The 16,382-nt window shown below is 50.1% G+C and overlaps 1 protein-coding gene across 5 annotated transcripts in view; it reads left to right on the top strand.

The window, feature by feature from the left end:
* Positions 1 to 16,382, top strand: part of MECR (mitochondrial trans-2-enoyl-CoA reductase) — a 37,060-nt gene that overhangs the window by 14,497 nt on the left and 6,181 nt on the right. For 4 of the 5 annotated variants that reach the window (XM_003989787.6, XM_019836524.3, XM_045035424.1 and 1 more), the window contains 6 exons: positions 6,698 to 6,841; positions 9,463 to 9,565; positions 10,635 to 10,737; positions 12,089 to 12,162; positions 14,984 to 15,044; positions 15,201 to 15,273. In XM_003989787.6, coding sequence (XP_003989836.2) covers positions 6,698 to 6,841; positions 9,463 to 9,565; positions 10,635 to 10,737; positions 12,089 to 12,162; positions 14,984 to 15,044; positions 15,201 to 15,273 — 558 coding nt within the window. Of the gene's footprint in view, positions 1 to 6,697; positions 6,842 to 9,462; positions 9,566 to 10,634; positions 10,738 to 12,088; positions 12,163 to 14,983; positions 15,045 to 15,200; positions 15,274 to 15,805; positions 16,161 to 16,382 lie in introns of those variants that run through there. The other variant, XM_019836522.3, reaches the window with a different exon arrangement.

The raw sequence follows: 16,382 nt of genomic DNA, 5'->3' as shown, positions 1-16,382 counted from the left end.
TCAATAAAGGGTGTGTTACATGTTACAAGTTTACAGGAAGCCGAGGACACTTCTGGCTCCTCTGTGTGCCCGCGAATGTGTGTGTGAGAGAGAGAGAGAGAGAGTGAGAGAGTCTTAAGGAAGGATCGGGACTTCACAGAGGAGGCTTCTCTGGAATGGATGTTTGACGGGCGAATTATGTGAGGTGGAAATGAGCCAGAAATCATTGCATTTGGAGGGAGCAAAATGAGCAGACCCAAAGGTCGGTTTGGAAAATAGTGAGACATTCAATGTAGCCTTGGCAGAGGATTTGCGCACAGAAGTCTGCTTAAGTGATAAAGAAGGTCACACAGGTAGTGGGGCCACATGGGGGAAGCCCTGCAAAAGCCAAGCTAAGAAGTTGGGGTTTTCTTTGATATATGGTGAGTCGTTGGTGAGTTTTGTTCTTTAACACTTCACACTTTTTGAGGCACAGACATTATATACAGGATCGTGAGAGCAATCACGAGAGGGAAGCAGGGAAGACACTAACCACCCCATTGGACATATAAGGAACTGAAGCTAAGGGGGCACCTGGGTGGCTCAGCCAGTTAAGCAGCCGACTTCGGCTCAGGTCATGATCTCACGGTTCGTGGGTTCGAGCCCCGCATCAGGCTCTGCGCTGACAGCTCGGAGCCTGGAGCCTGCTTCGGATTCTGTGTCTCCCTCTCTCTGCCCCTCCCCCACTCTCACGCGCACGCGCTCTTTCTCTCTCTCAAAAATAAATGAACATTAAAAAAAGAAGAAGAAGAACTGAAACTTGGGAAGAAGCCCTTGTCCAAAGAGCAAACTGAAAGAGAACCCACCAAACTCTTATTCCCACTCTGTTTCTGCTAAACTACAGTGTTAGGACCCTTTGGGTTATAACTTACAGTCAGCGCAAACTTGCTCTGCAAAAAAAGAAGTTAATTGATTTCTGGAACTGGGACGGGCAAGAGATGGAAAGCTGGATCCAGGAACCCCAGTGATATCAGAGCTCATTGTGTTTTCTTGCTAGTTCTCAGATAGGATCTCCCCACCTAGTGATATAATAGCATTAACAAATATTTGTTGTCTACTCCCTTTGCACCAGGCCCTGTTCTAAGCACTTTACATGTATGAACTCAGTTATTCCCACAACAGGAGGTAGATATGAGATAAATATTAAATATTAAGCAACTTGCCCAAGATCGCCTAGCCAGTAAGTGGTGCAGCTGAGATTCAAACCGACCTTTCATAGATGGCCACCAGCATCCTGAGGTTTGCATCAAACTGGGAACAAATGAACATGGCCTCCACAATCTGTCCAGTGCAACCACATCCCTCCACCAGCAGGGCTCTGCCCGACACTGCCTGGGTCTTTGCCCATCCATGAACCCCTTCATACTCAGTAGTTTCACACCATCTACACCGCAGGTTTTTTCACAGCATAACTGACTGGCCGTAGGCAATTTTGCTGTAGAAGACAAAATTGTGAAAAATAAAAGAGGGACATTCACTAAAAAGGACATCATCAAACACAAAATGGGTAATGAAAAGACTACTGCGAAATACAAACTATTTCAGTACATTCAAAATGTATAGTGTAGATTCATGGCAATACACACAAATAACTGATTTTATTCTGTGGATCCACAAAATGTACCTAAGCACTTGCCTTCAGAGTCTTTTGTTCCTAGTATCACACGGTTTTTTGGTGCTTGTTGACTCGTCTCCTCAATCAGTATGGCACTGTTGTTGTTGCTGTTGTTGCTAAAATGTCTTCCTTGATCAGATTCCAAATACTAGGATGCACATTTGTAACTGGGCTTTGTATCGGGTTGTGAAAGCCTTTCACACTGTTGTCTGGTTTTGGCATATTGTCTCATTTCCACTGATAGACGTTCCAAAGTTCTCTGGGAAATGTGGGTTCAAAACTCTCTGCTACTTTTTAGACTGTTACAAGGGCTAAAGTTGATATAATATGAAATAGGAGGACTGTGTCAATGGAGAAATGAAACCAAACTGTCAGCCAGCAGATGAAACCAACAAACTGTCAACCAGTTTTTGTTTTGTTTTGTTTTGTTTTGTTTTGTTTTGTTTTACAGCAACATTGCCTTACGTAATTAGTTATATGGCAAAAATACTTGTGGTAAAGATACTTATGGCCTAGAACCACACCAGGAGTATGGGGTTGGGTCATTCCAGTTGCCTCAATGGAGCGTCTTGCCCACCTCTGTGGTTTAAAGGGTGGGGCCTTGTGGTTGACAGCCTCAGAGGTGAGGAGGGAGCAGTTCTAGAAAGAAAAAGGTACCAGGCAGGAAAAAAACAGTAACAGAAGTCTATTAGAAGCTCTTTTCTTTGAGATCAGATTTGCTGCCAAGAATGGCCCCACTCTCTCCTGCAGCCCCACCTGGCCATGAAAGAGCCACGCCATCTGAGCAAACTGAGAGCTGCAGGATTCACTATCGATGCCGTCGGACTGGTGCTTTGAGGCCGCCCCCGTCAGACACAGTCTCTGCCCTCAAAGTGTTCTTGGCTGGGGGTGGGGAACTCGAGAATGGAAAAACAACACGTAATACGTTAACAGTCTAGTTAGCGCTATAATGAGAGGATGGACACGAAGGCAAGAGCCCCCCCATCTCGGGGAGCATTTGGAGCAACTTCCCAAAGAAGTGGTGCTTGAACTCCATCTGGAAGACTGGGTAGAAGCATAGCCAGTGGGCTAGGTGAGGAAGCGCTGACAAGCAGTGCAGCACGTGCAAAGGTACGGCGGCAGGAGAAGGCTCGGCACTGTCGGAGCTGCTGTAGCCTGGTGCGGCTGTGTCCCTGCGGGGACGTAGGAGAAGCGAGATGAGGCTATAGAGGTAGGCGGGGACCCGGTCATGGAGGGCTGACATCTATGGTCAGGGAGAGCCCAAAGAAGAGTTAAGAATGAGTGGGGGCGCCTGGGTGGCTCAGTCTTGGTTAAACATCGGACTCTTGACTTTGGCTCAGGTCATGATCTCCAGTTTGTGAGTTTGAGCCCCGCGTCGGGCTCTGCACTGGCAGCTCCTCTCTCTGCCCCCTCGCTTTCTCTTCTCTCAAGATAAGTACACTTAAAAAAGAAGAAGAAGAAGAAGAGGACCAGACTTGGACAGCACAGAGCATGCTCTGGAGAGGCAGAGGGTAGAGGCAGGAAGCCAGTAAGGAGGTGGCTAAACAGATGGGGCTTCAGTTGATAAGGGTCTGAACAAGGCAGTGCCGTGGGTCTGGGAAGACAGGTTGGAGTTAGGAGCTAGAGGAACAGAACTCGGTCACTAGATTTGGAGAGAAGAAGGGACGTCTGCCAGGGGAATAGCGCCTGTAGAGGTGGGTGTCAACCAGAACGGGGAATTCTCCCCAAAGAAAAGGGGAATCTTCCCCACCAGGTGCCAAAGAGCAAGAGGACTTTATAATGACCGGGACTCTAGCTCTGTTTATTTAGTAAACATTTTGTGAGCTGGGCTCTGATATAGCAGTGAACAGACGTGGCCTTTCTTCTAGTGAAGACTGCAGTTTGGTAAGAGTGGCAGCCATTAAACAAATACGTCCTCAACTGGCCAGACCTTGGTCATCCTTCATGTTACTGAGCTGTGCCCATGGCCAGCTTTTTCCCACATGTCGCCAGTCCCCAGGGAGACTGGGCCAGAGAACGTGCAGACTGACTTTCTCATTGGAAACCCTCAAAACCCTCTCGAGGCAGCACAGGGCAGCAGCGAGAGCACCTGCTTGGGAATCTTCTTTCACCCTCTTGGGTGACCTTGTTTAAGTCACAGCTACTTTGAGCCTCAGTTTCTGCATCTCTAAAGTGGAGCTAACCATTGTTGCTGGCATATCTCAACTAATTCATGCAGCTCAGCTGAGGGATACGTACAACCATTATTGCGAATTAAAATTCTATACACATTAGATCAAGGTCAGCAAACTTTTTTTTAAAGGACCAATTCATGGGGTGCCTGAGTGGCTCAGTCGGTTAGGCATCTGACTATAGCTCAGCTCATGATCTCATGGTTTGTGGGTTTGAGCCCCACATCAGGCTCTGTGCTGACAGCTCAGAGCTTGGAGCCTGCCTCGGATGCTGTGTCTCCCCCTCTCTCTGCCCTTCCATCACTTGTGCACGCTCTCTCTCTCTCTCTCTGTCTCTCTCTCTGGCCTTCTTTCTCTCTCTCAAAAATAAATAAATAGACTTAAGAAATTGTAAAGGACCAATTTGTAAATATTTTAGGCTTTGCAGGCCAACTGCCTACACTCAACTCTGCCATCGTAAACCATCATGGACAATACATAAAAAGTGATCATGACTATGTTCCAATAAAACTTGGCTTACAAAATCAGGTGGTGAGCCAGGTTTGGCCCACGACCGCAGTTTGCCGACCCCTGCGTTAGATAGTGGAGATGGTTAAGGGTCAGTTGCACAGGAGCAAGGAACAGGAATCCTGAGAACTAGAGCATGGGACTTAGGACCAGAAAAGGAAACCAAGAGACATTACACACCTCCTATGTACTAGGCACGATGATAGTCTGTACAAATGTCATATTTAATCTTCACACAATGACATTAGTGTCAAAGAAGGTAAAATGAGAATTCTAAATCACACAAATCAGGAATGGCAAAGCTGGGAGTTTTAAGCAGGTCCCCCACTCCAGGATCTAAGGATTTTTACTTTAAAACCCTGAAAGCCCTCAGGGCTGACCATGGGCGCTGCCCCCATCCCACCCAGGTTCTCTTTAGAAGAGGATGAGGAACTGCCAGGCCCCAGAAATTTGTGTCAAGCTCTGAATTTCCATTGTTGTGCCTTTAAGGGAAATTAGAAAACACCCCTAATTTCATGCATAGAAAACCCTACACTAGGTGATTGACCAGAGTAGACACGGCACACGTTGGCCAAGAGAAGTAGGGGCCATGATGACGAAGGTGACCGTGAAGATTTGAAAACCAGGCTGGGTGAAGCCCAGAAAAATGCCAGGATACCGCCTAGATTCCAAAGGGAGCCGTCAGTTTTTCAGTGTCTTATTTTCTCAGCCACAGATCTACCAGTGCAGCTCTTAATAGAATGTGTTCCTGCCTCTTGTCTATACTACCTGGTCCCTAAAGCCCACATTGTCTCTCTCCACTTACGGCGCAAGTAGTAGTCACCTAGGCTGTCCCCTCCACCCCACCCCTGACCCTGTGGAGCCAGGGTACCATTAGAATCCCAGCAACTGGGCAGGTGCACACGCTCCAGAGCGGCCCCTAAGATACCACAGCCACCAGATTCCAAGCCAGTAACCGTTTCTCTAAGGCGACCTCATGAGTGCACGGCCCAAGAGCCAAGGCTTGAATCGCGTCTGTTTGTCTCCAAGTCTGTTCTCCTCACCTCTGCTTTACACAGGATCCTGCCCGCATGGGTGAGCACCTGTCAGATGCAGGTTGTGACCCATCAGTGAAATTGATCCAATGGGTTGCAAACGGCACTTTTTTCCCCTAAAATCAGTCACAGTAGAATAGAAAATAACAGGATATCATACACAGTAGGGTAAATATTGTCCCATGAGCCTTTGATTTCTGTTACATGTAGGGGTACGTATTTATATATGTGAATGTACTCAGGGACAGCATAGCTCACGGTTACTGTGGGTCAGGATTGTGAGAGTCTGGGGGACGTTCCTGTGGTCCAAGCCACTTCAGCCATGGCCCGAGCCTGCCTTCCCATCACTCTCCGCCCTGCAGCGTGTATCCTCCTAGGTCCATCTTCTGTCTGTCCTGCCTCAGAGCCTCTCCATATGCTTTTTCCTCTCCTAGACCATTCTTGGTATACTCCGTGAGTGACATTCTTGGCGTACTCCGTGAGTGACATTCTTGGCCTCAATACCCTTTAACTCATAGCCTGCACCTCCTCAGAGAAGCTGTCCCTGACCCCCATCTCAAGGAATTCTCCCCACTGCAATTGTCTGTTTCTCACCTGATTTCCCCTGGAATGAAACTCCATGAAAGGACGGAACGCGTCTACACTGTCCGAGCACATGGCCCCCACTAAGTATCTGTAGGTGGGGCGCCCAGATTAGTCGGGTGACTTTGGGCAAGTCACTTTAAATGTTAAATGAGGAGGTTAAACTCGATGCTCTAAGGGCCTTCTCAACACTGACATTTTACAATTCTTTTGTCTGCAGCTAGAACGTGGCCTGGAGGTTAATGGTCACTTCTCTCCAGTTTACAAGAGTTTGTCATTGCCCTTGTGTCATTTGATTTGTGCAGCAGCTCTTGGAGGAGGCCAGTATCATTTACATATGAGGGTAACCAAAACGCAGTAATTTGCGCAAACCAGCAGACCAGCAAAACCAGGTCCCGAAGCTAGGCCTTTGACTTCTACTTTCATGCTTTTTTCCGTAATACCGCCCAACTCAACGTGCCCTACGTAAGGAGAATGAGGACCGAATAGGGAAAGGGAGGCTTTCGCAGCGTCTCTTGCCCTGGTTGTGATGTTACTCAGAATCCAGTAGCTTCAGATCCTTAGCTACATCTGATGGAACTAATGGGCTAATAACAAAATCGCTATCATGAGGACTCAGAGATTCAAAAGGATTTCAAGATCTTTTTTCCCTGAGTCTTACTTGAATTGAAGGCTGATGTCTTAGGTGCCCATTTACTGAGGAGGGTGTCTTGGGGCCAGTTGTGGAGAGAGAGCCTTTCTCACGACTCCGGCCCCATCCCCTGACTCAGGAACCTGGCGGACTGAGGCTGTGTTCAGCGAGGAAGCACTGATCGGAGTTCCAAGTGACATCCCTCTTCAGAGCGCCGCCACCCTGAGTGTCAATCCCTGCACGGCCTACAGGATGTTGATGGACTTTGAGCAGCTGCAGCCAGGTAGGAACCGCCAGGTGCGGGGAGCAGGCTGGGATCTCCTGACTGGGTGTGACCCACATCCTGACCCCGAGGCCCTGGCAACTCACCAGTAAGGGGCCGAGAGGAAGACGGGCCCCTAACCTGGGCAAGTGTGTGGTTGCTGCTTTTGTTTTGTTAGCTTAGTTCCTAGAAAGTGTGCTGGAACCCCATGAGGAGAACACTCTGGAAAACCGCTGAGGGATCACATTCCCTAGAGCTTGGGATGGGATTCTGCCATTCAGCAGAAACGTATGGCGCTGTGCTAAGGTCTGTGACACAACAAAGCCAGACAAGATAGACGGTGCCTGTGTTCTCAGTAAAATGCTGAACTGAGTAATTCCACTCAGCATTTCTATGGCACTTTCCAGGTCACATAAGTGCCTTCCCATGCGTTACCCCAGTGACTGCATTAAATGTTCAAAGCAGTGTGGTGAGGTTGGTATCACTGGTTGAGAGTTCAGGCCCCAGGCAGACAACCTCAGTCTGAATACCAGCCTCACCTTCCACTATGAACTGACCTCTCAGATCATCAGATTTTTCACCTATAAAACGGACAATAAGGGGTTTTGATGGTTAGCTGGAACACTGCGGTGTAACAGCGCGGGGCCTGGCACACAGCGCAGTAATTAAGCGCTGCTTTTATTATTCTTCCTTTTCATAAAGGAGGAGACTGAGGTCCAGAGAAGTAAACTACTTGGGCGAGATCACTCAGCAAGGAAATGACAAAGCCGGATGTTCTATTTGGGGTTCCCTGAAAGCAGAGCCTGAGGCAAGGACTGAGTGAGGGTGGACAGTTTGCTGGGGGGGTGATCCCAGGAAGCAGGAGTGAAGGATTGGGAGAGGGAGCCAGGGAAAGGAGGAAAAGCCAGTGAAGGCTGATTACTGCTGTGGGCGAGCAGGGCTCAGTCTTGCTGGGAGGAGGCCTCCAAAGATCCTCATAGAACCCACCTCAGCATTGGCCTCCCATTGTTGGAAGGTCACCCTTCACACTATGCATGTCCACGGGCTATAGAAGTCACCTAGTCTAGCTCTGCCACGCCAGTGAGGAAACTGAGGCAGAGATGTTGGAACGCGATAAGCTTAGATTGCCACTAATGCTTGTAGCTGGCTGAAAACCAGTCCCAGCTTCCTGCAAAGAGAAAGGCAGGTTCTCCCAGCTGTGCCAGGGCGATCCCGGGAGCCTTTGGTGGAGAAAACCAGTCCTGGTTAAGGAGACATTTTGGTCGCCTGCGTCTCATCCCCTCCGGCCACCTCTAATTTGGGCCACAGTTGTGGTGGACATCAGGGTATTCTGACACCACCCCACCTCAGTTGCCCGTGGCATCTCTCCACCTGCCTGCCCGAGGGCAGGTGTGGTCTGGGCTAGATCAGTGTTAAACTAAATTGTCATACTGACCCATGGTAAGAATTACATTTTACACTGTAATCCAGTACATAGATATATGTATGAGTATATATATAACGGAAACCAAAGTTTTATGGAGCAGTATTTGCCCTTACTATGTGTGATGCAGTGTGTTCTTCTTAATTCTCTGTTCCTCAATCTTAACTGAAAAAAAAAATGTTGCTTACAACCCACTAGCTTGATTTCATAACCCACTGATGACAATCTGTGAGCTGACTCCTGCCTACAGAGAATAGGCATTCTTCTTCCAGGAAATCCCCTGTCTGTAGCACCAGATCCCTGCATTTCAGATCATATTTCAGGGGTGACAGAGCACCTTCCTGGACACAGTGGCATTCGACTAATCCGGAGCATCCTGATTGGCACTCCCAGGATTCCTGTTTTATGCGGAGGAAACGGAGGTCATGACCTCTCTCATGTCATTCAGTTACAGCCAGTGGGGAAGCCGGGACTCACACCAGATCGATCTGATTTCAGAGCCCACGTTTTCCCCAGCATGCCACGCTGCCTCCCCCATTGGCTAGTTCCAAAGCCTCGGCTTTGACCACAGACTATCTGTAGGATGCTGTTTCTGGAGCTCTGGGTTTCTCCAGCATTGATCCCATTTCAAGGCAGTGTGCCCTTACTGAGCAGCACAAAGGGGGAATAAGGCATGGCCCTGTCCTCAGGAAGCTGCAGGCTCTTGCTAGAAATGGGCATGTCCACAACCAAGTATAAGACGGGGCACACCATGTGCGGAGAGAGAGCCAGAGGAGCACACAGAAGGAAGATGGGAAGGGGGCCGCGCTTGAGCTGTGCTTCAAGGAGTATATGGGATTTCAAAACGAAGGAAGAGAGAAGGAGGGAAACATTGCAAACCATGGAAATAATCTAAGAGATTTGAGGGCATAAAAATCGAGAGGATGATGAACAATATAAAATCGTTTACACAGTGGGATCTAAATTACATATAGTATGGACTCTTAATTGCCAAGCCCTGGGAGGCACCATGGGTGTCATGGAATTTGGAGGTGGGGGGGGTCACTGGGAAAAGAGTAAGCAACACTCCAAGATCTGAGAAGACTCAGCAGCCAGGTCCTGGGTCATTCTGAGCCTGAGCACTCCCATCTCTTGCCCTATAATAGTAACCCAGACAGGAAGCACTTGACCTGTTTACAGGTCTTCAGGACTTGACTTGGGTCTCTTCCTGGCTCTACAGGAGACAGTGTCATCCAGAATGCGTCCAACAGTGGAGTGGGGCAAGCAGTCATTCAGATCGCGGCAGCCCTGGGCCTGAGGACCGTCAATGTGGTCCGAGACAGGTGCGTGGGGGGGGCCTGATCCCAGTGCACGAGACTTAGGCCTTTCCACCCAGCATCCCTGCAAGCGCCCCTGTGTCCACCAGATGGCGCCCGTGCATAAGCAGCCCGCAGACAGATCCTTCAGCCGCCGGAAAGGAGGCCCACTTGGCCTCTGGCTATTGGATGAGTGAATATCCCAAATGTAAAAGGAGAGCAGGAAGGAGCTGAAGCCGGCCCTTGCTGAGCAGCTGAGAGTTTTTGCGTCTGTGATAACCTCGTGATTTCAAGGCCACGCTTCATATTTGGGAATCTGTTAAGCTGTGTTTGTTATTCCTTCTGTAAACTGTCTGACCCGGGGCCCTTTCTCCCCTTGCATCTGTGTGGCACCTGAGCTGTACTAAATATGGATGTGAAGGAGATGGGGCAGGCTTGTCATCTGTGTTACAGTGAGGAAACAAGGTTCAGGGAAAGGAAGCCATTTGCTCAGGAAGACCCAGCAAGTCAGTAATAGACTCAGTTCCCTGCCTTGTTCCCTTTCCATCGTGCCTTCCAGTTTCCTTAAGCCTCGCTGTCAACAAACGTGGCTGTATCTGTGGTGGAAGTCCAGTCTCTGGGGGAGAATTGACACTCGCTTCCCTTCCCTGTTCCCTCAGTTGTGTTAACAAAAATCAGTCTGTTTGCCCTGGCCAAAGAGGCCCAGAGCCACCCTTGGGCTGGAGTATGTTTGCACAACACCCTGAAGAGCCCCTTGAAAAGAGGAGGAGAAAGGAAATGAAGTTTGTCATTTCAGTAGACAAAATCAGGAAGTGAAATGACTTCTCCCTGGGCCAGACGGTTTCTAGCACCTTTGAGCTGGCAAGGACTGTGGAAATCACCCTGTATTGCCAGTGAGGAAACCGAGGCCAAGAGGTGTTGGAGTGTGATGAAATCCGGTAGCCAGCCCCTGCGTAGGGCCTGGCTTACCCTCAATCCCAGCTTCCCACAAAGAGAAACTCATGTTCTCACAGCCATAGCAGAGGAGTCCTAGGAGCCTCTGGGAGAGAAAGGCAGCAGGAGTGACTAAGGGCTGTGGATTGTGCTTGGTTTCTAGGCCTGACATCCAGAAGCTGACTGACAGACTGAAGAGTCTAGGGGCCGAGCATGTTCTCACAGAAGAGCAGCTAAGGAAGCATGAAATGAAAAATTTCTTTAAGGTATGTGGGCTGAGGGGCATTGTGCCTTCATTCCATGCTCATCTCCCTGGAAAAAGTTGACCTGATAGAAAAGCTGGGACTGGCCCCGTCACTTCTCTCCAAATCCTCCCTTCGTCTCTTTGTGGAAGGACAAAACCCATTCCCTCAGCCAGGGGACGGCATGCATCAAGTGCCCAGATGCTGTGAGGGAGGCGGTAGAGACAGACGAAGTCCAAGAAACCCTGGATTATTTGTACTTTTGAATATTTTTAGCAGGCCACATCAGCCCATACAGTTAGTGTGAGTCTCAGAGCTGGGAGAGGACCTGAGGAAACTGAGCCACAGAGAAGGAAGAGAAAGGAAAGAAGTACGTCTCTGAAGCCCTCTCTTTGTATTGTATCTGATAATCCCCACAAAAGGTCAACAAAGCAGGTGCTCTCTCTTTTCTAGATGAGAAAACCAAGTCTCCAAAGAGATAAAGGATTTCACCAAAGCCACACAGTTATAAGTGGAGTCAGGGCTGGCCCCAGGTCTCTCTGAACTCACAGCCTCTTAACCTTCTAGAACCTCCACCCCCAGCATACCTAACAGGTGACCAAACTTCAGCCTCTTTCTCCTGAACCCAGGAGTGACCAAACACACACACCCCCTCGAGAACACCTGCCTCTTAAGAACATTTCCGGAGCGGCAGATCAGCACCTCTAACTCAAACCGAGCTGTGAGCACAGAGAAGAAGTACACTTGGGGGACCTAGAGTCCTTCAAAAAGGAATGTACGTGCCCTCTGTCTGTCCTTTCTTAGAGAGGAGTTTTGAACAAAATTCCAAAACGTAACAGGATTAAGCTGATAAAGCAAAGGTCCTTGCAGAGCAGAGTGTGAAGGCAGCACTATCCCATTTTCCTTCACTGCCCCCCACCCCCTGACACAGCACCTGTGGAAAGGAAGTGCCGTTTGTGGCAAGCTTTAGACCCCACGAGTAAGGGGGCACCTGGCGGGTTCTGTCGGTAGAGCATGCAACTCTCAGTCTCAGGGTCGTGAGCTCAAGCCCCACACTAGGCATGGAGTCTACTTAGAAAAAAGAAAGAAAGAGGGGCGCCTGGGTGGCTCAGTCAGTTGAGTGACCGACTTCTGCTCAGGTCATGATCTCGCGGTCCGTGAGTTCGAGCCCCGCGTTGGGCTCTGTGCTGACAGCTCGGAGCCTGGAGCCTGCTTCCGATTCTGTGTCTCCCACTCTCTCTGCCCCTCCCCCGCTCATGCTCTGTCTCTCTCTGTCTCAGAAATAAATAAACATAAAAAAAAAAAAGTTTTTTTAAAGAAAGAAATCCCACACATACAGTGGTAGCTCCCTCACTACAGGTTCCTTATTTTCCAGGACATGCCCCAGCCCCGACTTGCTCTCAACTGCGTTGGCGGGAAAAGCTCCACAGAGCTGCTGAGACACTTAGCGTAAGTCCCTTGGCCCTGCAAGTCTCGTTGGCCCCAGCTCTCCGGGCTTGTAGCTGGGAGGACTGGCAAGTGACCCAATCCCAGTGGGCAACGCAAGCCAAGCCAGGTCAGCATAACCCTGGGTAGGAAATGGATCGCCATCATTTCCTGGTTATCCAGGCACTTCCTTTCTCAGCCTGTTCCTTTATAGGTGACCGACAGACCCAGCCGCTTTGTTTTTCCGAGGGACCCCAGGTAGATGGCTAAGCTTTCTGTGATAGGGGAACAGTTAAGGATTCATAACCTAGGGGCCTCTTCAAAAGTCACTTAGTCCTAGCTTGTTAGCTTTTAAATTTTTTATTAGCTTTTAAAAATAGATTCTAATTTTAGAGGTAACGTTATTGCTATCGCAAAGCATTTTGAAAGCATGTAAAAGTACAAAGGAAGGGGCACACCTGGCTGGCTCAGTCGGTGGAGGGTGCAATTCTTGATCTCAAGGTTGTGAGTTTGAGCCCCATGTGGGGTGTGGAGATTACTTAAAAAATAAAATCTTCCCCCAAAAAGGACAAAGGAAAAATTAAGCAGGAAAGTTAGCTATCATCCCACCACCAAGGGGGATAAGCATTGTTGACAATATTAACAGTAGGTGTCCTTCCATTCTTTTTGCCATTAATATAAAGTTCCTGGGGCGCCCGGGGGGCTCAGTCGGTTAAGCGTCTGACTTTAGCTCAGGTCATGATCTCAAGGTCTGTGAGTTCCAGCCCCGCATCAGGCTCCGTGCTGACAGCTCGGAGCCTGGAGCCTGCTTCGGATTCTGTGTCTCCGTCTCTCTCTGCCCCTCCCCCGCTCGTGCTCTGCCTCTCTCTCTCTCTCTTTCTCTCAAAAATAAATAAACATTTAAAATATACATATAAAGTTCCTGAGCTGAGGAACTTTCCAACTAAAGCAGGGATCCCCTCAGCAACATTGGTTGACACATTCTTGCTAGCACTCACTAGCTAAGAGACACAGAGATGGCTCAGACACTGAAGGAACTCTCTAGAACTCCTAGGCTAGATGGGGAGATGGGTCATGTGGTCAGAGAGCTGTGATAGTGATCTCTGAGTATTCGCCTGTGCACCAGACTCTGTGCAGAGTGCTTGACTTACCCCACCCCCCTCCGCAACCACCAAAGTGGGGGATACTCTGCCCATCCCCATTGATACAAGGCCCAGAGAGGGTAACTACCTTGCCCAAAGTCTAGGAAGTGGAAGAGCCAGGCTTAACCCCAAGTTCTCGTGACTCCTGCGTCCACCCCTCCCGCCCTACTTCGGCAGCCTCAAGGGCAGCCCGTGACCCCCGCGGCACTCGCTGTAGGAGGAAGCCTTGAGCAGTAGTTACAGATGTAGGCGCTGGAGTCAGAAAGTCCCAGCTCTGCTACTTACGAGCTGTGGGCCTGTGAAAAGTTAGGCAATACGTAAAAGATCCAGGCCTCAGTCTCCTCGCATGTACAGTGGGGGGATAGAAACCCTTTCTGCCTCAGAAGGGTCGTCTAAAGACCCTGAGGTGATGCACAAATCGCCATACAGACAGAGGTGGGCTTCATTTTCCCCGCTGTAAAATGAGAGCAATGAAAGTGCTCCCTGGGGGTCCCAGGGACGACTCACCACATCAGTGCACATGGAAATGCTCAGACCTGGCCCCAGCACCTAAAAAACGCCCAGTAAACGTCAGCTATTCAGATTAGAACAAGTGCAGAGGCTGTGGGGAGTTGGGAGGGGGAGGGCTTGATCCCAGAAAGGAGCTACTTTCTGGGACAAGTGTCAGGCGCAGGGAACTTAAGACCAAACTGCCCACAAACCTCATGGACAAAGAGTTACGTGCCTCACACGGCAACAGCTTCCACTTTGTAGTTCACAAAGCACCACGTCCACACCCACCATCATCCTTGACCAGCAGACTCCTAAAAGCCAGGGAGTGGGGAAGGGAGCACAGGTTAAATGGAGCACAGAAGTCCAAGCTTCTTAGTTTTTGAAAATCATTTGAGCCTCTCCCCTGTTGGACTGCTGGGGCGGATGTGGGTGTCAGACAGCAGGTCCTGGCAAGACCCCTCCTGCAGCGACGGCAATTGCCCACTGCCCTCCCTCTCCCCACCCACACTGTTCCTTATCTGTATGGCCATCTCACCTCACGGATCCTCAGGTGAGTCCGGACAGACGGAGGGCAGAGGTCTGCACTGCACCAGTGTCTGTGCACTGCCCAAGGCCACACATCTAGGAGTGGAGGGGAGCCAGGTCTTGAGCTCTTCTCAATAGAGCGTGCTTCTTTGTAACACTTCATCCAAGCCCGGCTGGGTGGTTAGATCGGTGGGTTCCCAACCCTGGCTAAACATCATGTCATCTGGCAACGTGTTTGTTGGTTGACTTTAATACAGGTTCTTGCTTCCTGATACATTAGGTCTGGGTCGAGCCTAGGAATCTGTAGTTTTTGAAACATTCCCAAGGATTCTGAGATCAAGGTTCAGAAACCAGGCTTGGAGGGGCGCCTGGGTGGCTCAGTCAGTTAAGCATCTGACTTCGGCTCAGGTCATGATCTCACAGTTCGTGAGCTCAGGCCCCACGTCGGGCTGTGTGCTGACGGCTCACAACCTGGAACCTGCTTTGGATTGTGTCTCCCTCTTTCCCTGCCCCTCCCTCCCTCTCTCTCTTCCCACCCTCTCATTCTCTTTTTTTCTCTCTCAAAAGTAAATATTAAAAAAACATTTTTTTTTAACAAAACCAGGGTGGGAATAGAAGTGTTCTGGCAGGTTTGAGAAGAGCTCTATCTCTGTCTCTACCCACTCTGTTCTCTCTGGTCTCTTCAGGCCTGGGGGAACCATGGTGACCTACGGGGGAATGGCCAAGCAGCCTGTCATAGCCTCTGTGGTAAGCTGGTGAGGGAGGCAGACCTGGACACCACAGTTGTCCAAACCCACATGGTGCCCTTGTCCTTGGGCAGGAGGGTGGGGGTGGGCGGGTCTGTACCTTAGGCATCACCCGAAGTGCTTGCCCTCAGAGCCCAGTACGTCCTTGTGTCCACAGAGCCAGCTCATTTTTAAGGATCTCAAACTTCGAGGCTTTTGGTTATCCCAGTGGAAGAAGGACCACAGTCCAGGTGAGTGGATGATGGCCACATTGCGAACAGTCACATGAGAGGGCAGTGCCTACTACAGAAGTGACCAGCCGTTCTGAGCTCTGGAGAGGTGGTTGGCTCCCCAGCACCACGGCAGTTTAAAGGAAAATATTCTCTAGCCACAGCCGCAGCCAGCAAATAGGTATTGGGGGAAAGTGGGCTAGTCCTGGGGGGTGGCGGCACTGAGCAAGGCAGACACCGTCCCCGTCCTGAGCAGCTGCCAGTGGGGAAAACTGCCATGGAAGACAGCCACGTAAAGGGAGTAAATTCTGGAGCCGGCCCACCTGGGTTCGAATCCTGCCCCCACCATTACTAGTGATAGGTTCTGCCTGGCCTAACCCTGGGGTCTGCACAAGTTATTTCCATCTCAGTTTGGATATCATAGTAGCCTAGACGTCGTTAGCCCTATGTGGTAGAGGAGGAAACTGAGGTTCAAAGTGGTTAGGTAGCTTGTCCAGTCGCCCCACCTAGGGAGTGGTGCAGCCACGGTGTGAACTACTCTCTTCGAGTCCAGAACCTGAGCCAGTACACTACTCTTCCTCTTCTGGAGGGCTGGCTGCCCAGAAGGTGACCCCTCGAGCTGAGACTGAAGAATCACATGGAGTCGCCCCGATGAAGGGGAGGAGAGTGGTGGCGTCAGTGGCATACTTCAGGCCGGAAAAGTAGCCCGTGCAAAAGCCCATTGCGGAGGGTGGGAGCCTGGCCAGATAAGGTTGCGACCAGATTATGACAGGCCTTGCAAACCCTAAGGAGCTCAGACTCTACCTGAAAGGCAAGTGAAGATCCACCGAAGCGCTTCCAACAGGGGGCGTGATCAGAGTTGAATGTTGCATGATTTGATGTCTATGAAAAAACATTTGTCAGCCTAAGCCAAGACCATATTGCCACTTCCCATCTTCCTGGACCATATTGGGGGCAGGCCCTAAGAGGGGATGTTCGGGACCTCTCACCTCGTAGGGTTCTAAGGGAGCCCTGGGCTCTCAGGCAAAGCTCCTTTCCCTGAGCAAAGCCCGTCTGTTCCACTCCAGCTGGCCCGCCAGGCACACCCACCCCTCCCTGTGCCTCTTCTAGCTGCCTCTTCTAGCTGACTC

This window comes from Felis catus, chromosome C1, assembly GCF_018350175.1.
Source record: "Felis catus isolate Fca126 chromosome C1, F.catus_Fca126_mat1.0, whole genome shotgun sequence".
Taxonomy (NCBI): Eukaryota; Metazoa; Chordata; class Mammalia; order Carnivora; family Felidae; genus Felis; species Felis catus.
Note: the sequence above shows the minus strand (reverse complement) of the source record. Positions and strands in the feature narration are given on the sequence as shown.